This window comes from Hemitrygon akajei, chromosome 6, assembly GCF_048418815.1.
Source record: "Hemitrygon akajei chromosome 6, sHemAka1.3, whole genome shotgun sequence".
In the NCBI taxonomy this organism is placed as follows: Eukaryota; Metazoa; Chordata; class Chondrichthyes; order Myliobatiformes; family Dasyatidae; genus Hemitrygon; species Hemitrygon akajei.
The window spans coordinates 186,377,935-186,402,593 of record NC_133129.1 but is presented as its reverse complement, the minus strand read 5'-3'; the positions used below and the strand labels follow the sequence as shown (position 1 = coordinate 186,402,593).

At 47.9% G+C, this 24,659-nt stretch overlaps 1 protein-coding gene across 2 annotated transcripts in view; it reads left to right on the top strand.

The window, feature by feature from the left end:
- LOC140729769 (uncharacterized) overlaps positions 1 to 24,659 on the top strand; it is a 70,997-nt gene that overhangs the window by 23,762 nt on the left and 22,576 nt on the right. For both annotated transcript variants that reach the window (XM_073049965.1, XM_073049964.1), the window contains 5 exons: positions 4,767 to 4,858; positions 9,336 to 9,451; positions 16,875 to 16,956; positions 18,009 to 18,195; positions 22,351 to 22,470. In XM_073049965.1, the coding sequence (XP_072906066.1) occupies positions 4,767 to 4,858; positions 9,336 to 9,451; positions 16,875 to 16,956; positions 18,009 to 18,195; positions 22,351 to 22,470 (597 nt within the window). The remainder of the gene's footprint in view (positions 1 to 4,766; positions 4,859 to 9,335; positions 9,452 to 16,874; positions 16,957 to 18,008; positions 18,196 to 22,350; positions 22,471 to 24,659) is intronic.

Sequence of the window (24,659 nt, the reverse complement as noted above, 5' to 3'; positions counted from 1 at the left end):
AACCACAGAGTCAACCTGTGCAGCTGCTTTGAGCGTCCTGTGGACTCGGACCCCAAGGTCCCTCTGATCCTCCACACTGCCAAGAGTCTTACCATTAATACTATATTCTGCCATCATATTTGACCTACCAAATTGAACCACTTATCTGGGTTGAATTCTATCTGCCACTTCTCAGCTCAGTTTTGCATCCAATCAATGTCCTGCTGTAACCTCGACAGCCCTGCACACTATCCACAACACCTCCAACCTTTGTGTCATCAGCAAACTTGCTAACCCATCCCTCCGCTTCGTCATCCAGGTCATTTATAAAAATCATGAAGAGTAAGGGACCCAGAACAGATCCCTGAGGCACAACACTAGTCACCAACCTCCATACAGAATATGACCTGTCTACAACCACTCTTTGCCTTCTGTGGGCAAGTCAGTTCTGGATCCACAAAGCAAGGTCCCCTTGGATCCCATGCCTCCTTACTTTCTCAGAAAGCCTTGCATGGGGTACCTTATAAAATGCCTTGCTGAAATCCATATACACTACATCTACTGCTCTACCTTCATCAATGTGTTTAGTCACATCCTCAAAAAATTCAATCAGGCTTGTAAGGCACGACCTGCCCTTTACAAAGCCATGCTGACTACTACTAATCATATTATGCCTCTCCAAATGTTCATAAATTCTGCCTCTCATGATCTTCTCCATCAACTTACCAACCACTGAGGTAAGATTTACAGGTCTATAATTTCCTGGGCTATCTCTACTCCCTTTGAATAAATGAACAATGTCTGCAACCCTCCAATCCTCTGGAACCTCTCCGGTCCTCATTGATGATGAAAAGATCATCGCCAGGGGCTTAGCAATCCCCTCCCTCGCCTCCCACAGTAGCCTGAGGTACATTTCATCCGGTCCCAGCGACTTATCCAATTTTATGCTTTCCAAAAGCTCCAGCACATACTCTTTCTTAATATCTACATGTTCAAGCTTTTCAGTCTGCTGCAAGTCATCACTACAATCACTAAGATCCTTTTCCATAGTGAATACTGAAGTAAAGTATTCATTATGTACCTCTGCTATTTCCTCTGGTTCCATACACACTTTCCCACTGTCACACTTGATAGGTCCTACTCTTTCATGACTTATCCTCTTGCTCTTCACATAGTTGTAGAATGCCTTGGGGTTTTCCTTAATTCTGCCCACCAAGGCCTTCTCATGGCCCCTTCTGGCTCCTAATTTCCTTCTTAAGCTTCTCCCGAGTAGTCTTATAATCTAGATCTCTAACATTACCTAGCCCTCTGAACCTTTTGTAAGTTTTTCTTTTCTTTTTGACTATATTTATTACAGCCGATGCAATGCCAAAGACAAGACTATTATACTGGAACTGTCCCTTGTGAGTGCTGATTGTGAGGAACTTTTTGCTTGACTCGTCATTCTCCATTTCCAGATAGGTTTGTGACAATTCAATCTCCCTGCCTGTCAAAGATGCCAAAATGTCTTCTATTCACGGCAGAGGATACTGCACAGTACACAGCACTGGACTGATGCTCACTTTGAAATCTCCACATATGTGAATGGGTCTGACCTTTCCTTTCTTGATCACTGGGACAATGGCATGGCCCAATCACTCCACTCAACTTCAGAAAAAACTCCAGATGACTCTAAGCTCTGCAGTTCAGCATCCACTTTAAGATGTAGTGTGTAAGGCACTGGACACGCTTTATGGAATCTTGGTGTTGCTAATTCATTCAATGTAATTTTGGCCTTCATGCCTGTGAGTTTACCAAACCCCTTCTCAAATACCTTCTCATTATCATTAAGCAGCTGTGCCAGTCTCTGGTTAGGGCTACCATTTGGGCTGCTGCTGCCTGTTGATGCCACACTGAGAACTTTGATTGAGTGCCAGTCTAGTTGAATTTTTCTCAACCATTCACATCCAAAAATTGCTGGCCCTCCACTTTTCAATACATAAAAGCTCTAGCTGTTATGTTTGGCCTCCATACATCTCATTTACTTTCAGTTTGCATTTGGAAGTCACTTTTTCACCTGTGTAAGTCTTTAGCATCACTGAGGTCTTCTCTAATGGTATCTTACAGTCTGTTGTAGTCAGCCTCTGGAATTATAGACAAAGCTGACCCTGTATCGAGCTCCATTTTCAGTTTTACACCAGACACATCTATTGTGATCCAGATGATTTTGTGATCTGCTTCAGTTATACTATAACCATATAACAATTACAGCACAGAAACAGGCCATCTTGGCACTTCTAGTCTGTGCGGAACGCTTACTCTCACCTAGTCCCACCGACCTGCACTCAGCCCATAACCCTCCATTCCTTTCCTGTCCATATACCTATCCAATTTTTTTTACATGACAAAATCGAACCTGCCTCTACCACTTCCACTGGAAGCTTGTTCCACACAGCTACCACTCTCTGAGTGAAGAAGTTCCCCCTCGTGTTACCCCTAAACTTTTGCCCCTTAACTCTCAACTCATGTCCTCTTGTTTGAATCTCCCCTACTCTCAATGGAAAAAACCTATCCACATCAACTCTATCTATCCCCCTCATAATTTTAAATACCTCTATCAAGTCCCCCCCAACCTTCGACGCGCCAAAGAATAAAGACCGAACTTGTTCAACCTTTCTCTGTAACTTAGGTGCTGAAACCCAGGTAACATTCTAGTAAATCTCCTCTGTACTCTCTCTAATTTGTTAACATCTTTCCCATAATTCAGTGACCAGAACTGTACACAACTGTACACTATGCAGTTCTAGAGATGACAGTTCACCTTTGTCAGGCTCTATGTTGTCTGATTCTGTGTTATATTTGGTTACTTTATGCATTTGCTTTGTTTGGTGTTTGAGGCTTCTCGCTCGGTTGTGCTTTTTGTCTGCCTTGCAGACTCTCTCTATGTGACCTGGTCTGTGACACTTCTGCAGACTTTTTCTCTGAATCAACAGTCATTTGCACCACGGGAGGATTTGCCTCATCAATAACATTTTTAGCTTTTTGCAACATTCAGGGATATTTTTATGCTTTTCACATTCTAACCTTTTCTGTAGTTCTGCTGCATCCTTTGTTGCAGTCTGCAACAATATTGCAATGGTCAATGTCCATTATTTCGGACAGTAGCCTTTTTTGAATGCTTTGACTATGCATGCCACAAATAATCCTGTCCCTTAATTCATCAGAAAGTCCATCTCTAAAGTCACAGTCTTGGGAAAGTTTGCACAGTTCTGCAAAGTATACAGAAAGGCTTTCATGTTTTGACTGGTTCCTTTTGTAAGATCTAAATTCTCAGCTATTGCCAGTGCTTTAGAACTCAAGTGATATTGTAAAATTGAGACAACTTCGTTGAACTTCTTGCTTGCTGGCTTTGCAGGGGTTAGTGGGCTGCGTAATGGGTATATTCTTGCACCCATTAAACTAATAAGTGTAGTGGCTTTATTTTGCTCCTCCACATTGTTCGCATTACAATACAGTTCAACCCTCTCGATATACGACTCCCAGCTTTCATTAGTGCTATCAAATTCATCAATTTTCCAGATTGACGTCATCACCGCATTATTTTCACTTTAAATTCAGCACGTCTTTCACTGTTACCATACTTTGTTAGTGTCTGTGATGGCTTTCTCATGCTGTTTAACTCTCGCCGTTTCATCCCATATCTGTCAGTGCAGTTCATGATATTTTCTGACATTCAGGTTTGTACTCATTGCCAATTAGTTGTGTCTGTGCACAACTACATAACTACATATTGATTAAATAAAAGCATGCACGCGGGAGATGGCTTTAACTAGTGTATTCATGTTGCAGCGTGTGTGAGAGAGGGAGAGCACAATACGCATGCACAGACAACAGATCAATATGAAGTGCTAAGGGGGAAGGTGCTTGCTCTAAAAGAAATTGATTCATACATTACAGTCCTGTTCCCTTCCTCAGATTTGTGCCTCTCGATTATCACATCCCTGACTTGTCTGGAATGCTATTTTGTACTCACTTTGGTTTGGTCTGTTGAAAAGCTACCCTACTGTTGGATCTTACAGAGAGAAGGGGCATTTGTTCTTATGAATTCATTGAAAACAGGTGATCCTCCAATTTTCTATATCAACAAATCGGGTGAGTTGGTAAGGTATTATTGCACCCGAGGAAAGTTAGCGTACAAAGGGAATGAATACCTTTTCAGCTTCACAATTTTGGTTTTTAATTTTTAGTAAATTGTTGACAGGTTTTGGAATTATTCTTTTGGTTTGACATGATGTTTTGTAGTTTAGCTTAAAAATCCTACTTCAATATATTTTAAATTTAGAAATGAGACAGCAAAATGTGAAAACAGTTGTGGGGGCTGAATACATCAAAGTTCAAAGTAAAATTTATTATCAGAGTACATACATGTCACCACATACATCCCTGCGCTTTTTCTGCAGACATACTTCGCAAATCTATAGAACAGTAACTGTAAACAGAATCTGTAAACAGTAAACAACAGGAACTGTAATCTATAAACAAACTGAAATGCAGATAAATAAATAAGTAGCAATAAGGCACTGTATATTTACCGTGCTCTTACTGTGTCTTTTTGTGCTGTATTGGATCTGGAGTAACAATTATTTTGTTCTCCTTTACACTTGTGTACCGGAATGACATTAAACAATCTTGAATCTTGAATTTGTCCCTGCTAGCCTGTCTGACAGCAGTGAACAGATTGCCGAGGTTTCTTGGGGGTATCCAGTGGAGGGAAGAATATAATAGTTCAGTTACTTTCCTTTGCCCAGGGCCTGTGGCAGCACCTACGTGGATCGGCAGAGACAGACCATGGTTCTTTGGCTGGGGGCATGGAGGCAGACTTCGCCACTGTGGAGAGCAGGTAATCAGAGTATGCAGCAGATTGGCACTCACACCAAATCAATGACCCTACCCTGTATCACAACTGTCGACTGTACAGTGTGTGAGCCCTGTTCCTGTATCCTTCTATTGGAGATTGTTTGTCCCATGGTGACTCATTCACTCACTTCAAACTTCTTCATCTTGGAATCCCACCATAGTCTCATCTCACCTCTTCCCCAACCCTTTAGCTCTAACCTCTCCTGTAACCCCCTCTGCATTCTATACCCCTCCCATCTCTGTAACCCCCTCAGCACCCTACACCCCTCCCATCTCTGTAACCCCTTCCAGTCCCTGCACTCCTCCTGTCTCTGCAATCCCCTTCAGTATCCTGCACCCCTCCGATCTCTGTAACCCCCTCTGCAACTTGCACCCCTCCTGTCTCTGCAATCCCCCTCTGCACCCCTCCTGTCTCTGTAACCCCCTCTGCACCCTGCACCCCTCCTGTCTCTGTAACCTCTTCCAGTCCCTGCACCCCTCCTGTCTCTGTAACCCCCCTCTGCACCTTGCACCCCTCCTGTCTCTGTATCCCCCTCTGCACCCTGCACCCCTCCCATCTCTGTAACCCCCTCTGCACCTTGCACCCCTCCTGTCTCTGTATCCCCCTCTGCACCCTGCACCCCTCCCATCTCTGTAACCCCTTCCAGTCCCTGCACTCCTCCTGTCTCTGTAACCCCCTCTGCACCCTGCACCCCTCCTGTCTCTGTAATCCCCCTCTACACTCTGCACCCTGCACCCCTCCTGTCTCTGTAATCCCCCTCTACACTCTGCACCCTGCACCCCTCCTGTCTCTGTAATCCCCCTCTACACTCTGCACCCCTCCCATCTCTGTAACCCCCTCTGCACCCTGCACCCCTCCTTCTCTGTAACCCCCTCTGCACCCTGCACCCCTCCCATCTCTGTAACCCCCTCTGCACCCTGCACCCCTCCTGTCTCTGTAATCCCCCTCTACACCCTGCACCTCTCCCATCTCTGTAACCCCCTCTGCACCCTGCACCCCTCCCATCTCTGTAACCCCCTCTGCACCCTGCACCCCTCCTGTCTCTGTAATCCCCCTCTACACCCTGCACCCCTCCTTCTCTGTAACCCCCTCTGCACCCTGCACCCCTCCCATCTATGTAACCCCCTCTGCACCCTGCACCCCTCCTGTCTCTGTAATCCCCCTCTACACCCTGCACCCCTCCCATCTCTGTAACCCCCTCTGCACCCTGCACCCCTCCTTCTCTGTAACCCCCTCTGCACCCTGCACCCCTCCCATCTCTGTAACCCCCTCTGCACCCTGCACCCCTCCCATCTCTGTAACCCCCTCTGCACCCTGCACCCCTCCCATCTCTGTAACCCCCTCTGCACCCTGCACCCCTCCCGTCTCTGTAATCCCCTTCAGTATCCTGCACCCCTCCCATCTCTGTAACCCCTTCCAGTCCCTGCACTCCTCCCATCTCTGTAACCCCCTCTGCACCCTGCACCCCTCCCATCTCTGTAACCCCTTCCAGTCCCTGCACTCCTCCCATCTCTGTAACCCCCTCTGCACCCTGCACCCCTCCCATCTCTGTAACCCCTTCCAGTCCCTGCACTCCTCCCATCTCTGTAACCCCCTCTGCACCCTGCACCCGTCCTGTCTCTGTAACCCCCCTCTGCACCCTGCACTCCTCCTGTCTCTGTAATCCCCTCTGCACCCTGCACCCCTCCCGTCTCTGTAATCCCACCCTGCACCCCTCCCATCTCTGTAACCCCTTCCAGTCCCTGCACTCCTCCCATCTCTGTAACCCCCTCTGCACCCTGCACCCGTCCTGTCTCTGTAACCCCCCTCTGCACCCTGCACTCCTCCTGTCTCTGTAATCCCCTCTGCACCCTGCACCCCTCCTGTCTCTGTAATCCCACCCTGCACCCCTCCCGTCTCTGTAATCCCCCTCTGCACCCTGCACCCCTCCCATCTCTGTAACCCCTTCCAGTCCCTGCACCCCTCCCATCTCTGTAACCCCTTCCAGTCCCTGCACTCCTCCCATCTCTGTAACCCCCTCTGCACCCTGCACCCCTACCATCTCTGTAACCCCTTCCAGTCCCTGCACTCCTCCCATCTCTGTAACCCCCTCTGCACCCTGCACCCGTCCTGTCTCTGTAACCCCCCTCTGCACCCTGCACTCCTCCTGTCTCTGTAATCCCCTCTGCACCCTGCACCCCTCCTGTCTCTGTAATCCCACCCTGCACCCCTCCCGTCTCTGTAATCCCCCTCTGCACCCTGCACCCCTCCTGTCTCTGTAACCCCTTCCAGTCCCTGCACCCCTCCTGTCTCTGTAATCCCCCTCTGCACCCTGCACCCCTCCCGTCTTTGTAATCCCCCTCTGCACCCTGCACCCCTCCCGTCTCTGTAACCCCTTCCAGTCCCTGCACTCCTCCCGTCTCTGTAACCCCCTCTGCACCCTGCACCCCTCTTGTCTCTGTAATCCCCTCTGCACCCTGCACCCCTCCTGTCTCTGTAATCCCCTCTGCACCCTGCACCCCTCCTGTCTCTGTAACCCCTTCCAGTCCCTGCACCCCTCCTGTCTCTGTAATCCCCCTCTGCACCCTGCACCCCTCCCGTCTTTGTAATCCCCCTCTGCACCCTGCACCCCTCCCGTCTCTGTAACCCCTTCCAGTCCCTGCACTCCTCCCGTCTCTGTAACCCCCTCTGCACCCTGCACCCCTCTTGTCTCTGTAATCCCCTCTGCACCCTGCACCCCTCCTGTCTCTGTAACCCCCTCTGCACCCTGCACCCCTCCCGTCTCTGTAACCCCTTCCAGTCCCTGCACTCCTCCTGTCTCTGTAATCCCCCTTTGCACCCTGCACCCCTCCCGTCTCTGTAATCCCCTCTGCACCCTACACACCTCCTGTCTCTGTAACTCCCTCTACACCCTATTACCTCTCCCATCTCTGCACTCTAGACTCCTCACGTCTCTGTAATCCTCCTCAGCACCCTGCACTCTTCCCATGTCTACACCCCTCCCCATCTCTATAACCTCTCCAGCCCCTAAACCCTCCCCATCTCAATAACCCCTCCAGCCCTTAAACTCTCCCTCTCTCTCCCCGCCCCCTCACCTCCCTTCCACCTTCCTCCTTCTCCCTCTCCCTCCTCTCCTACACCCCCTTACCTTCCAACTCCCCTCAACACCCTCCTCCTCCTCTTCCCCTTCTCTCCCATCTTCCAACTCCTCCCCTTCATCCATCCTCCTGCTCCTCTCACACCCTTCTTCTCTTCCCCTACACCTCCTCTTCCCCATCCTCCTCCTTCTCCTCATTTTCCTCCTCCGCCTCCTTCTCCTGCTCCTCCTTCCCCACCCCTTCTGACCTTCTTCACCTCCTCTTCCTCTCACATCTTAACCCCCCCAATCCCCCCTCTCAGGTGAGGGGCCACAGAGATTCAATGGAGAGGAGCCCCCCTCCTCTGGAGTCGGAGAGCGAAGGGAATCCGGAAGTTGTTGCAAGAGGATTATTGGACCCTTCACTCTCGGCTACAGGTGAGGACTAACACCTGGGCAGACATCTGCTCCAGGCTCCTGGCTCCGTGTCATAGAGCATAGAACACTGCACAGGAACAGGCCCATTGCCCACAGGGTTGTACCAAACTAACTAAATTTGTTAGTTTTCCCACTCCCATCTCCTCCTCTTCCTCCTCTTTTGCCTTCTTCTCCCCTCCTCCTCCCATCTTTTCTCTCCTACCCTATCAGTCCTCCTTCCCCCTCTCCTCCAACTCCCCTCCACATCTTCCTCCTCCTCCTCCCACTCATCAATCCCCTCCTCCTACTCCTCCTTCTCCTCACCCCTCCTACTCCTCACCCCTTCCTCCTCCCACTCCCCTTCTTCCTCCCACTCCCCTTCTTCTCCTTTCTCCTCTTCCCCATCCTCCTCCTTCTTCTCACCATCCTTTTCCACATCCACCTCCACCTACCCTTCCTCCTCATCTTCCCGCCCCTTCCGCTCCTCCTCCTCATTCTTTCACTTCCTCCTCACACTCTGCCTACTCCTCTCCCTCCCTCTCATCCTCCACCCCACCCACCGCCTTCTAGTCCATATCCCACTTCTCCTCCTACCTTGTCCTGCTCCTCCTGTTTCCTCCTCCTCCTTCTCCTCTCCCTCTGCTCCCTCCTCCTCCTCCCCATCCTCCCCTTCCCTCCAGCTTCTCCCCTCCTCACTGTCCCTCCTCCTCTCCTCCACCTTCCCCTCCCCACCTCCTCCCCTTACCTTCTCCAACTCCCCATGTCCTCCTCCTTCTCTTCATCCTCCTTTACCTCTTCCCATCCTCCTCCTCATCGTCCTGCTCCTTCCATGTCCTCTCCCACCTGCTCCTCCTGGGACACAAACGCACCATCTCGCAATGCCAGGGTGGTGGGGGCAGGTTCTGTTACTGAGCCAGCAGCCTACAGTAAGTGGTAACCATGGATAGTGAGGACATGAACCAGCTCTCTCCTTCTCTGAATCTCCAGAACAGCCAAAGAGGATTGCTCTCAGGTGAGGGGCCCCTCTCCTCCGGAGTCGGAGAGCGAAGGGAATCCAGAAGTTGTTGCAAGAGGATTATTGGACCCTTCACTCTCGGCTACAGGTGAGGACTAACACCTGGGCAGACATCTGCTCCAGGCTCCTGGCTCCGTGTCATAGAGCATAGAACACTGCACAGGAACAGGCCCATTGCCCACAGGGTTGTACCAAACTAACTAAATTAGTTCTTCAACTAAACCAATTCCTTTTGCCCGAACAATATCCATATTTCTGTTTCCTGTGTCTGATTGAACCCCGAGCTCTGGAACACCTGAGCTGTGATAGCATCACACTAAATGTGCCTCCCATTAAGGTTGGTAGGTTATTGATGAGTCAGAGCATCAAGGGTTACAGGGAGAAGGCAGGAGAATGGGGTTGAGAGGGATAGTAAATCAGCCATGATGGAATGACAGAGCAGACTAGAGGGCTGAATGGCCTCATTCTGTTTCTATTGCCTTATGGTGTTGTGCCTTATTTAAATGTCTCTTGAACACCTCTGTCGTATCTGTGTCTACCTCATCTTTGGCAGTGCATTCTGAGCACTGACCACCACCTACTTAATGTACCTCTCCTCTGAATTTGCTCCCTTTCACCTTAAATGCCCCACTATCCCAGGCAGTGCATTCCATTCACCCATCACTCACTATGTAAAACAAAACTTCTCACATCTCCTTTGAAGTTACCCCCTCACCTTAAATGCATGCCCTCTGGTATTAGACATTTCAATCCTGGGAAAAGATACCAGCTGCCTCTCACAATTAGAACAAAAATGTAGTGCATTTTAGTGCATAGACCATAGAGCATACAGTACAGCACAGGAGCACACTTCAGCCCACAGTGTTGTGCCAAACCAATTAAGTTAGTCATTGAATGGCCAACTAAACTAGTCTCTTCTGCCTTCACAATGCCCAGATCCCTCCATTTTCCTCACATTCATTTGCCTATCTAAATATCTCTTAGAAGTCTCCAATATTTCTGCCTCTACCAGCACCCCAGGCAGTCCATTCCAGGCACCCACCCCTCTCTGTAAAACAAAAACTTCTCACATCTCCTTTGAATTTATCCCTTCTCACCTTAAATACGTGTCCTCTGGTATTAGACATCTCAACCCTGGGAAAAATATACTCCCTATTTACTCTATCGATGCCTCTCATAATCTTATAAACCTCTATCAGATCTCCCCTCAGCCTCCGGCACGCCAGAGAAAACAACCAACGTTTATCCGGCCTCTTGTTGTAGCCCATGCCTTCTAATCCAGGTAGCATCCTGGTAAACCTCTTCTGCACCTTCTCCAAAGCCTCAATATCCTTCCTATAATAGAGCGACCAGAACTGTATGCAATACTCCCAATGAGACTTAACCAGACTTTTATAAAGATGCAACATAACTTCCTGACTATTGAACTCAATACCTTGACTATTAAAGACAAACAAGTCATATGCCTTCTGAACCACCCTATCAATCTGTTTAGCCACTTTCAGGGAGCTTTCAATTTAGGTCCCAAGATCTTTCTGTAATCTCTGAAGGGTCCTTCCTGCCCGGGGCTGAGGACAGAAAACATACAGACCTTCAAATGTGGACAGCCAGAGGAACCCTGTGATGCCAGGAGGGGGTCCTGTGGTGTAGGGGTGTTACTTCTCTGACAGCCGTGAGGCAGCAGTCAGTAGCAATGTGAGTATCACCCGCTGGATGACTTTATTCTTACATTTGTTGAAAGTTGGTTTTTGTTGCATGTCGTGCCAACACATCCGGGCTGATGGGGCTCCTCAACCGAGGTTGGTAGCTCATCTAGGAGAAGGAAAGCTCTGATCTCAAACCTCCGTTGCCTTGCCGCTCTACCCACTCAAGGGAAGAGTTTGGGAGTAAATCCCGAGGGAAAAGTCCAAAGCTGGAGGCCCGAGTTCAACACTGACTGGCAAATCCAATAACGCCTCAGGTACTAAACTGTATTGGTGTCTGCCAGTTCTTTGGATTATCAGCTTGCTCTCCGCATTGTCCTCCCCTGGCTCATGCTCTTGTGCTCTGGTTTGTGTATCACAGAGACAGTGAGGAGATAATATTCACGGCCTCCTCTGCGCAAATGTAGATGTATGGTTAATCCTTGATCTTGAGTGAGGCTCAAACAATTCTTAGGCAGCTCACTCGATTAGTGTTCACTCCACCACTGGCACACAGAGGCTGCAATGTGCACTGTGTACAAAGTACTCAGCAGTCACCTACCCAGGCTCATTGAACAGCCCCTCCCAAACCCACCACCCCTCCCTCTTCAGAAGGTGTGTGGGGAACCACCAGTTCCCCTCCAGTCGCACACCTTTCTGACATTCCTTCATCACTGGGTCTAATCCCCAGAACTCCCTTCCCCACGTGGATTGCATTGGCTCTAGGGGGTGGCCCAACCCCACATTCTCAGGGACAGTTGGGGATATGCAATAAATACTGGCCTTGTTGCTGAGGACCTAATCCTGGAAAACGAACACACTAATAAACAGGCCATTCAGCCCCTCAGTTCCTGTTACAAACCGGCTGCCTCACTCCCTCTCCTCGTCCTTCTGTCCCTCCCTCCCGTGCTTCAAATCCGTGCTGTTCCTTGAACCCCTCCTGTGGGAGCAAGCACCACAATCTCCCTGCTCTCTGGGGAATTTCTTGCTGGCTTCTGCCGGGGTTCTCAATTTTTTTTATATGCCATGGACTCTTGCCATTAACAGAGGGGTCCATGGACCCCAGGTTGGGAACCCTAGGCTGTGACTATTGCACTTAGCCTCTGAGCCAAAGTGCAAGTCGAGATTATTGTCGCATACGTGTGTAAATGTGTGCACAGGTGCAATGAAAAACAGCAACATTGCAGGTACAGAGCATCAGCTAAACAACATTCACAAGAAAAATGTTAATTGTACACCACTTTTACGTTAAGAACAAAATTTTTTAAATATCACAAGTCCATTTTAGAACCAAGTGATCAAAGTGCTCATGGCGCTCCTGTGAGCACTAATTTTATCAGTACATCATAAAAAGCATCATACTGGGATACGGCACCTGCTCTGTAAGAAGCCTCAGAGAGCTGTGGACACGGCTCAGCACATTATAGAAGCCATCCTCCCTCTGGGGACTCCGTTTACACTTCCTGCTGCCTCGGTAAAGCAGCCAGTGTGATCAGAGACCCCACCCACCCCAAACAATCTCTCTTCTCCCCCTCCCCCCATCAGGCAGAAGATACAAAAGCCTGAAAGCACATCCCACCAAGCTCAAAGACAGCTTTAAGTACAGAGAGGAAATTAAGAACCTGGTGGCATGGTGCGAAGACAATAACCTATCCCTCAATGTCAGCAAGACAAAGGAATTGGTTGTTGACTTCAGAAGGAGTAGTGGACTGCACAACCCCATCTACATCAGCGGTGTGCAGGTGGAACAGGTCAAAAGCTTTAAGTTCCTCGGGGTGAATATCACAAATGACCTGACTTGGTCTAACCAAGCAGGGTCCACTGCCGAGAAGGCCCACCAGCACCTTTACTTCCTGAGAAAGCTGAAGAAATTTGGCCTGTCCCCCTGAAACCCTCACTAATTTTTATAGATGCACCGTAGAAAGCATTCTTCTAGGGTGCATCACAACTTGGTATGGAAGTTGTCCTGTCCAAGAAGGGAAGAAGCTGCAGAAGATCGTGAACACAGCCCAGCACATCACACAAACCAATCTCCCATCCTTGGACTCACTTTACGCCACACGCTGTTGGAGCAGAGCTGCCAGGATAATCAAGGATAAGTCCCACCCAGCCAACACACTTTTTGTCCCACTTCCCTCCGGAAGAGGGTTCAGGAGCTTGACAATTCGTACGGCCAGATTTAGGAACAGCTTCTTTCCAACTGTGATAAGACTGCTGGAAGGATCCTGACCCGGATCTGAGCCGTACCTTCCAAATATCTGGACCTGACTTGCACTAACTTACTTTCCCTTTTCTATTTTCTAATTATGATTTATAATTAAAATTTTTATTATATTTACTTTGATTTGTACTTCAGGGAGCGCGAAGCGCAGAATCAAATATCGCTGTGACGATTGTACGCTCTAGTATCAATTTTTTGGTGACAATTGTTACGTAACCTCATAACCAGGTAACTTACCAGCAAAGATAGCGGGATCAGCTGAGTCGGATGCTACTATTTTCAAATGTTTTATTCAAAAAGGGGCACAAACGTATGGTTAATACAAAACATTCAGATCATATACATCGTCAAAACTCAATCTAAAACACCGGTGTAATAATAATCAATCAGAAATAAGCTCTATAGTTGTCTAGGGGATAATACTGAGTCCAATTGAAATATAAAGAGTCACTCAGAAGTCTGCAGGCTTTTCCCTTTTGGGAACCGCTGGGGTTTCACGTTGGGGAGAGAGAGATGTGGTTGAGAAAGGATAAACACTTGCCCGTTGCCTTTACTGAGCAAATCCTTGGAGTCAGGGGAGCAGGCTTCCCCGTTGTTAGTTAAAAGCGGTCTTCCGTTGGTTCCAGCCACAGATTCAAAATTCAGAATCTAACGCACGTGGCTTCCTTCAAAATGGCTTCCCGCTCCCACGGGAATCGGTATCGCGCTTCCTTGGTGTCTCCTTGGTGCGTCTGAGGGTTGTCCTCCCCTCAGACCCTCCTTTATACTTCTTCACGGGATCGCAGGTGTCAATCAGGTTGCAGGTGATGCGATCTCTCTCTCAACCAGCCCACTTTGCCCGAGGGCTTTTCACGTGGTCTCCATGAGACAATAGTCAATGTCGCCTTTATTCTGCTTCTCGGGAGAACGTGGTCTTCCGCACGTCTCCCTCTCTTGGGTCAGTTGACCCCCCCTTGACTAGGGCTCTTGCGATTCTCACAAAGGAGGGGGCCGAGGTCATAACACCTCCCCCCATAGCAGGTTTTTTACCAGCGGTTAAAAACAGGTTGGTACAGGACTTTTTTTTTTAATCTACATACTACACAAGCTTTTCTCTTCACAGAGTACTACCGTTATACATTCAAGTCAGTATCTAAACAGGTAACAAGTACAGTGCCCCTTTCTTTAATACCTTAACCTCACGTGCCATACTAAAGTCTGGTAGCATCAAACTTCAGCTTAATAACCACCTTATTTATTTATTTTTTTCAGCAACATAACTAAGGGGGTGTGATCTTAGCTTAGGTGCATCTACAAAAGTTTATACAAATACTAATCGTTTCAGTCGTGGTATTTCACCGGCAGGTCTCCCAAGGGGTGGTCTTTATTATTCACAGGCTTTGGCGCGAACCCGTACAACCGGCGTTGTGATTTACAAAGGGCATTTCTATTACCCATCGCCTTTTCCCGGTGAGTCCCCCCGTGGGGACTGCGAGTAATTTGGCAAGGTACTCTCCCGCCTTTCCTTCCCACAAGGGTTATTCTCTTAACTCCGCGTCCACCCAGGTAGTTAGCCCTTCTGCCAAGATCATACAGGCTGATGTGTTTCAGGGCGAACCTTTCCCCCTGGCTGCATTTAAATTTCGGCTTCCTCGCAGCGCTTTCTTGAATAACAATAGCGTGTGAGGCACCTTTACATTCCCAATCAACCCGTAATCGGTGCGTAGGCATCATTTTAGACTTTAACCTTTTTCCCTTCGAGTTGGGAACTACAGATTTACCGTTCTCCCCCACAACAACAGTTATCTCCCCATTCATAAACTCCACATTAACTCTGAACACTCCCCTCAGCACAACCTTCTGGGAACTCGCACTCCCCAAGGTTAACCCTTTCTTCCCTGAACCAAGCTTATCTGATCCAAAAGGATGGCCGTCTCGTCCAGCTGAGTCAAATTCCTCAGCTTTTTCCTTTGCTTCTAGCTGCTTTACTTTAAGATCATGGTCCAACCTTGCTTTCTCCAACTCTACCTGATCTGTCCCACTCGCTAATCTCTTTTCGGGGATATTTTCCAAATCCTCAGCTGCAAACACCTCCTTTTCAACGTAATACTGTTGTATGACCCTTCGCACTTCCTGCTTTTTCATTGCTGGCTTCACCGCTGTGAGGTCTAACGCCTGCGCCAAATTTACCAAGTCTGATTTTGTAGCCTTCCCTAGCGCCTCTACCGTCGGGTTTCTCGTAAATTCATCCACATCCATCTTTGCTGGTTTCCTGTCTGGGTACCTGCGTAACCAGATTTAAGTTTGGACTTACAGCCCGATTCACTGACCCTCCCCTTTGGTTTCAAATCCCGGACGAGCCCCCACTTGTTACGTAACCTCGTAACCAGGTAACTTACCAGCAAAGATAGCGGGATCAGCTGAGTCGGATGCTACTATTTTCAAATGTTTTATTCAAAAAGGGGCACAAACGTATGGTTAATACAAAACATTCAGATCATATACATCGTCAAAACTCAATCTAAAACACCGGTGTAATAATAATCAATCAGAAATAAACTCTATAGTTGTCTAGGGGATAATACTGAGTCCAATTGAAATATAAAGAGTCACTCAGAAGTCTGCAGGCTTTTCCCTTTTGGGAACCGCTGGGGTTTCACGTTGGGGAGAGAGAGAGATGGTTGAGAAAGGATAAACACTTGCCCGTTGCCTTTACAGAGCAAATCCTTGGAATCAGGGGAGCAGGCTTCCCCGTTGCTAGTCAAAAGTGGTCTTCCGTTGGTTCCAGCCACAGATTCAAAATTTGGAATCTAACGCACGTGGCTTCCTTCAAAATGGCTTCCCGCTCCCACTGGAATCGGTATCGTGCTTCTTTGGTGTCTCCTTGGTGCGTCTGAGGGTTGTCCTCCCCTCAGACCCTCCTTTATACTTCTTCACGGGATCGCAGGTGTCAATCAGGTTGCAGGTGATGCGATCTCTCTCTCAACCAGCCCACTTTGCCCGAGGGCTTTCCACGTGGTCTCCATGAGACAATAGTCAATGTCGCCTTTATTCTGCTTCTCGGGAGAACGTGGTCTTCCGCACGTCTCCCTCTCTTGGGTCAGTTGACCCCCCCTTGACTAGGGCTCTTGCGATTCTCACAAAGGAGGGGGCCGAGGTCATAACACAATAAAGTAATAAAGTAATACCCGACTGTTATCAAACTATTGTACGATATCTATCAGATTCTCAAACAGATTTCGTGTGCAATGAGATAGACACTTGGCTTCACAATCTTGTGCTTTATTGTTAACCTACACTGCATTTTATCTGTACTTTTACACTTTATTCTGTATTGTTATTGTTTTAACTTGTTCCAGCTCAATGCACTATGTACTGAGTTGATCTGTATAAACAGCATGCAAGATCAGCTTTTCACTGCATCTCCATACATTGGACATTATTTCCAGTTCTACACCACTGGTTGCTCTGTGAGTGTGTGTGTGTACCTGACACACATCCAGTTCACACCTGTTCAGCACTCACATTGCAGGAGTATAGACACCCCCCAGCATGGTGTAATTCTCAAAGCTGACACATTTAACATTTCCCTGTATGGTGATTTCTGTCACACTCACCTGTTTTATCAGACTTCCTAATCCCTCGCGATCTGGCAGCAGAGGAGAAACAAAGTCCTTCACGTCTGATGGCTGAACAACAACCCCCGTACAGGTAGCACCCTGATACCCAGACTGGGACAGGCCTGGGGTCTCTCCTCACTGCTGGTGGTGTGCTGGGTTTCACTTCTCTGGGACTGGTGATCAGTAAGACTATCTCTTTCTCTCTCTCCCTCCCCCTGGTGCATTGGTGCATTTGTTAGATCTCATCTATGTGATTGGTGTGTCTGTTGGATTTCTCTTCTGTGATTGGTGTACCTGCTGAATCGATTCTCTGATTGATGCATCTATCAGATCTCCCCTCTGTGAATGGTACACCTGTCAGATCTTTCTTCTGATTGGTCACAACCAGAGTTGTGATTTCCCCTCTGTGATTAGAGGAGAGATCCGACAGATGTACCAATTGCTGAGTCAGTGGGATCTCTCTTCTGTGATTGGTGCACCTGTCGGATCTCCTCTCTGATTGGTAAATGTGTGTGAGTGAGGAGCTAGAATCTGGGAGGGGGAGGGGAGGTTTGATAAGAATATGGGGCCATAGGGTTGCAAGGAAGAGCATCTGAAGGCCAGCACAGACATGGCGGGTCGAGTGGCCTGGCTCTGTGAATACTGGGGTCATGGCAATCCCTGTTCAAACAGGAGGCTGGTGGGGATGTCTCCCCTGAGTGTGAGGGTCGGGCAGCATCTTGAAAGGGAGGATCATGTTGATGTTCGAGGTCCGTGGCCTTTGGTAAAGAACATTCAACAACAGAAATACAGACAACAAGAGGACCATGTAGACCACTCTTCAAACCTGGTGTCTCCCATCCAGTACAAACACAACTGGTCACTGTCCCAGCTTTCTCCCCGCATTCAGGCTGCTGACAGCAGCTCACCAGCATCCTCTGTCCTGGGGCCAGTCCTTCTGTCTTTCACATTGTCCACAGGTGTCGCTCACCTTTCACTCCACCTGCTTCCCTGGGTGGACAAAGGGTAAGGATATGGGCTAAATGGCCTTGTCTGCCCTGTGATGGTAACTCAGGGTATCCCTGCCATCTATCAGTAGCCAAGGCTCAGCTCATATCCCACACCATGATCACTAAGCCTTGTTCTCCCCCATCTCATCCACAGGAAGGGTCTCGGTGTGAGGATAAAACAGGTGGATCGCAGAGGGCGCTTCGTACAACTCTACAACCCCTCCCACCTGGAGGATGTGGATATGGGGGGGTGCCTCCTTCAGCAGAGTGTGGCTGGACATCTTGTCTCCCTGTATCGTTTCCCCAGGGGCACCAACATCCCAGTGCAGGACCACCTCAGGGTAAGAGTCAGATTCACACTCTGTCTGTCACCACTCCGTGCATCAATCTCTCTTGTCTGTCACTTGCTGTGAGACTGTGTGTGCTTGGCAGTACAGTCTGCTTCCCTGTCCCTGTGCAACTGTTTGTGTGCCTGACTGCACACTCTGTATGTCTGTCATCATTGCCTGTCTTTCACTACCAACTGCCTACAAGTCTACACCTTTATGAGACGTGGCTAAAGGATGCATGTCTCTGGGAGCTGAACGTCCAAGGATACATGGTGTATCGGAAGGATAGGCAGTTAGGTAGAGGGGGTGGCATGGCTTTAATGGTAAGAAATGATATTAAATCATTAGAAAGAGTTGACATAGGATCGGAAGGTACAGAATCTTTATGGGTTGAGCTAAGAAATCGCAGGGGTAAAAGGACCCTGATGGCAATTATCTACAGGCCTCCAAATAGCTGCAGTGATGTGGAATACAAATTACAACAGGAAATAGAAAAGGCTTGCCAGAACAGCAGTGTTATGATAATTGTAGGGGATTTTAACATGCGAGTGGATTGGGAAAATCAGGTCGGCACTGGATCTCAAGAGAGAGAATTTGTAGAATGTCTACGAGATGGCTTTTTAGAACAGCTTGTTGTTGAGCCCACTAGGGGATCAGAGGTACTGGATTGGGTATTGTGTAATAACCAGAGGTGATTAGAGAGATTGAGGTGAAGGAACCCTTAGGAGGCAGTGATCATAACATGATCGAGTTCACTGTGAAATTTGAGAAAGAGAAGCCGAAATCCGATGTGTTGGTATTTCAGTGGAGTAAAGGAAATTACAGTGGCATGAGAGAGCAACTGGCCAAGGTTGACTGGAAAGGGACACTAGCAGGAAGGACGGTAGAGCAGCAGTGGCTGGAGTTTATGTGAGAAGTGAGGAAGGTGCAAGACAGATATATTCCGAAGAAAAAGAAATTTTCGAATGAAAAAAGGATGCAACTGTGGCTGACAAGAGAAGTCAAAGCCAAAGTAAAAGCAAAGCAGAGGGCATACAAGGAAGCAAAACTTAGTGGGAAGACAGAGGATTGGGAAGTTTTTAAAAGCTTACAAAAGGAAACTAAGAAGGTCATTAAGAGGGAAAAGATGAACTATGAAAGGAAACCAGCAAATAATATCAAAGAGGATACAAAAGCTTTTTCAAGTATATAAAGAGTAAAAGACAGGTGAGAGTAGATATAGGACCAATAGAAAATGATGCTGGAGAAATTGTAATGGGAGATAAGGAGATGGCAGGGGAACTGAACGAGTATTTTGCATCAATCTTCACTGAGGAAGACTTCAGCAATATACTGGACATTCAAGGGTGTCAGGGAAGAGAAATATGCGCAGTCACAATTACGACAGAGAAAGTACTCAGGAAGCTGAATAGTCTAAGGGTAGATAAATCTCCTGGACCAGATGGAACGCACCCTGGTGTTCTGAAGGAAGTAGCAGTGGAGAATGCAGAGGCATTAGCAATGATCTTTCAAAAGTTGATAGATTCTGGCATGGTTCTGGAGGACTGGAAGATTGCAAATGTCACTCCACTATTTAAGAAGGGGGCAAGAAAGCAAAAAGGAAATTATAGACCTGTTAGCTTGACATTGGTGGTTGGGAAGTTGTTGGAGTCGATTGTCAAGGATGAGGTTACGGAGTACCTGGAGGCATATGACAAGATAGGCAGAACTCAGCATGGTTTCCTTAAAGGAAAATCCTGCCTGACAAACCTAGTGCAATTTTTTGAGGAAATTACAAGTAGGCTAGACAAGGGAGATGTAGTGGATGTTGTGTATTTGGATTTTCAGAAGGCCTTTGACAAGGTGCCTCACATGAGGCTGCTAAACAAGATAAGAGCCCATGGAATTACAGGAAAGTTACATACGTGGATAGAGCATTGGCTGATTGGCAGGAAACAGAGAGTGGGAATAAAGGGATCCCATTCTGGTTGGCTGCCAGTTACCAGTGGTGTTCCACAGGGGTCTGTGTTGGGGCCGCTTCTTTTTATGTTGTATATCAACGATTTGGATTATGGAATAGATGGCTTTGTGGCTAAGTTTGCTGATGATACAAAGATAGGTGGAGGGGCCGGTAGTGCTGAGGAAACAGAGAGTCTGCAGAGAGACTTGGATAGATAGGGGGAATGGGCAAAGAAGTGGCAAATGAATTACAATGTCGGAAAGTGTACAGTCATGCACTTTGGTAGAAGAAATAAACGGGCAGACTATTATTTAAATGGGGAGAGAATTCAAAGTTCTGAGATGCAACGGGACTTGGGAGTTCTCGTGCAGGATACCCTTAAGGTTAACCTCCAGGTTGAGTCGGTGGTGAAGAAGGCGAATGCAATGTTGGCATTCATTTCTAGAGGAATAGAGTATAGGAGCAGGGATGTGATGTTGAGGCTCTATAAGGCACTGGTAAGACCTCACTTGGAATACTGTGTGCAGTTTTGGGCTCCTTATTTAAGAAAGGATGTGCTGACATTGGAGAGGGTTCAGAGAAGATTCACTAGAATGATTCCAGGAATGAAAGGGTTAACATATGAGGAACGTTTGACCGCTCTTGGACTGTACTCCTTGGAGTTTAGAAGAATGAGGGGGGACCTCATAGAAACATTTCGAATGTTGAAAGGCATGGACAGAGTGGATATAGTAAAGTTGTTTCCCATGGTGGGGGAGTCTAGTACGAGAGGACATGACTTGAAGATTGCAGGGCGCCCATTCAGAACAGAGATGCAAAAATTTTTTTAGCCAGAGGGTGGTGAATCTGTGGAATTTGTTGCCATGGGCAGCAGTGGAGGCCGGGTCATTGGGTGTATTTAAGGCAGAGATTGATAGGTATCTGAGTAGGCAGGGCATCAAAAGTTATGGTGAGAAGATGGGGGAAAGGGACTAAAGGGGAGATTGGATCAGCTCATGATGAAATGGCGGAGCAGACTCGATGGGCCGAATGGCCGACTTCTGCTCCTTTGTCTTATGGTTTATCAGCATCTGACTGACGGTTATCTTGATGATAGTCTAATGCCACTCTCTGCCTGGGTATCTGTCTTCCTATTGCTACTGTCTGTGTATAATTACTGTCTGTTGTAGACTTGTGTGTCTGGCGGTAATTGGTCAGTTTCTCTGACTCCCCTTTCTCCCTGCTGACACCTGTCCCTCCAGCTACTCCTCCTCAATCCCCCCAACTCTCCCCCCCATTCCGACACCCTCTCTTCAGAAAAAGCATCTTATCGGGATGCATCACCGCTCGGTACGGCTACTGCTCTGCCCTGAGAGTGTGGACACAGCTCAGCACCTCACAGAAACCAGCCTCCCCTCCATGGACTCTCTACACTCTCACTGTCTCAGTAAAGCAGCGTTATTGTGAACACACCCTATCGGGATGCATCACCGCTCAGTACGGCTACTGCTCTGCCTGTGACCACAGGAAACGGCAGAGAGTGTGGACACAGCTCAGCACCTCACAGAAACCAGCCTCCCCTCCATGGACTCTCTCTACACTCTCACTGCCTCAGTAAAGCAGCCAGCATGATCAAAGACCCCTCCCACCCCCCACCTCAGACATTCTGCCCGTGACCGCAGAGAGTGTGGACACAGCTCAGCACCTCACAGAAACCAGCCTCCCCTCCATGGACTCTCTACACTCTCACTGTCTCAGTAAAGCAGCGTTATTGTGAACACACCCTATCGGGATGCATCACCACTCAGTACAGCTACTGCTCTGCCTGTGACCACAGGAAACGGCAGAGAGTGTGGACACAGCTCAGCACATCATGGAAACCAGCCTCCCCTTCATGGACTCTGTCCACACATCTCACTGTCTCAGTAAAGCTGCCAACGTTATTAAAGACAACCAGACATTCTCTTTTCTCACCTCTTCCACTGGGCCGAAGATAGAAAAGTCTGAAAGCACATACCACCAGGCCAAGAACAGCCGATCCCACTGTTATCTGACTCTCGAATGGAGATAAGATGGACTTCTGACCTCAGTTTATCTCAATGTGATCTTACGCCTTATTGTTTACTTGCTCTGCATTTTCTTATTTACACTTTATTCTGCATTCTGTTATTGTTTTGCCTTGTTCTGTGTAATGATCTGATCTGTATCTCAGTACATGGTGTTCCCCACCTCTGATTGTCCATGTCCAGGTGTGGGCAGCTGTTCCTGATCACAGCACCAAGCGCCGAACAGATGTTGTGTGGGATGAACTGCAGAGGTTCCGAAGTGGAGGGGACTGTACCACCACCCTTCGTCAACCAGATGGGCAGGTAAGGCAGGGCTGGGATGGGGAGCTGGAGATGCCCAGACCAAGTCGTTGACGTTGTACCAAGGAGCAGCAGGGGGAGGGGGGAAGTTGCACCCCAACCTGAGCAGGGAGCTTTTTTACGCAGGGAGGGATCAAGGGGAGCAGACAATGAGTGTAAGGTTGTTGTCGCGACAGCCCTCAACCAACTGATCTATCTTGCTCCTGTATGCCTCCTCACCACTAAGGTATTTGAGCTGTACCTAGCCACACAATCATGGGTGTAGAGAGAGTACAGCAGTGGGCTAAGCACACATCCCTGAGGTGTGCCAGTGTTGTTTGTCAGTGAAGAGGAGATGTTATCTCTGATCTGCCCAAACTGTGGCCTCCTGGTAAAGAAGTTAAGGATCCAGTTGCGGATGGAGGCACAGGGGCCCAGATTTTGGAGCTTGTTGATTAGAACTGAGGATATGATTGTATTAATGCTGAGCTATAATCAATAAACAGTAGACTGACGTAGGTACTACTATTGTCCAGATGATCCAAGGGCAAGTGGAGAGCCAGTGAGATTGTAGACCAATTGTGGTGACAGGGTAATTATAACAGTTAGATTTTGGCCATGACCAACCTCATCCATGATTCTGACCATGGCCAATCTCTTCCACGATTCTGACCATGGCCAGTCTCTTCCACGATTCTGACCATGGCCAGTCTCTTCCACGATTCTGACCATGGCCAGTCTCTTCCAGGATTCTGACCATGGCCAGTCTCTTCCAGGATTCTGACCATGGCCAGTCTCTTCCACGATTCTGACCATGGCCAGTCTCTTCCACGATTCTGACCATGGCCAGTCTCTTCCACGATTCTGACCATGGCCAGTCTCTTCCAGGATTCTGACCATGGCCAGTCTCTTCCACGATCCTGGCCATGGTCAACTTCTTCCATAATTCTGACCATGACGAACTTCTTCAAACGATTCTGAGCATGACAAACCATTTCCATGATTCTGGCCATGACCAACCTCTTCCATGATAAAGATCATGGAGATATTGATCACAATTCTACCTCATTTACCATAGCATTGGAGAGGAATAGGAACAGACAAACATAGAAAACCTACAGCACAATACAGGCCCTTTGATCCACAAAGCTGTGCCGAATATGTCCTTACCTTAGAACTACCTAGGCTTACCTATAGCCCTTTATTTTACTAAGCTCCATGTATCCATCCAGGTGTCTCTTAAAAGACCCTATCGTATCCGCCTCCGCCACCAGCAGCCCATTCCATGCACTCACCAAACTTACCCGTGACATCTCCTCTGTATCTACTCCCAAGCACCTTAAACCTGTGCCCTCTTGTGGCAGCCATTTCAGCCCTGGGAAAAAGTCTCTGACTATCCACACAGTCGATGCCTCTCATTAAGAAATGCTTACGAAAAGTTCAAAAAACTAGGTAATGATAAAGATCTAGAAAATTATACGGCTAGCAGGAAGGAGTTTAAGAATGAAATTAGGAGAACAATAAGGGGCCATGAGAAGGCCTTGGTGAGCAGGATTATAGAAAACCCCAAGGCATTCTGCAAGTCTGTGAAGCGCAAGAGGATAAAACATGAGAGAATAGGACCTATCAAGTGTGACAGTGGAAAAGTGTGTATAGAATTGGAGGAGATGGCAGAGGTACTTAATGAATACTTCAGTATTCACCACAGAAAAGGATTTGGTGATTGTAGGGATGACTTATAGTGGATTGAAAAGCTTGAGTATATAGACATTAACAAAGAGGATGTGCTGGAGCTTTTGGAAAGCATCAAGCTGGATAAATCTCCGGGACCGGAGGAGATGTATCCCAGGCTACTGTGGGAGGTGAGGAAGGAGATTGCTGAGCCTCTGGCAATGATCTTTGCATCATCAATGGGGATGGGAGAGGTTCCAGAGGATTGCAGATGTTGTTCTTTTATTCAAGAAAGGGAGTAGAGATAGCCCAGGAAATTATAGACCAGTGAGTGTTAATTCAGTGGCTGGTAAGTTGATGGAGAAGATCCTGAGAGGTAGGATCTATGAACATTTGGAGAGGTATAATATGATTAGGAATAGTCAGCATGGCTTTGTCAAAGGCAGGTCGTGCCTTACGAGCCTGATTGAATTTTTTGAGGATGTGACTATACACGTTGATGAAGGTAGGGCAGTAGATGTAGTGTATATGGATTTCAACAA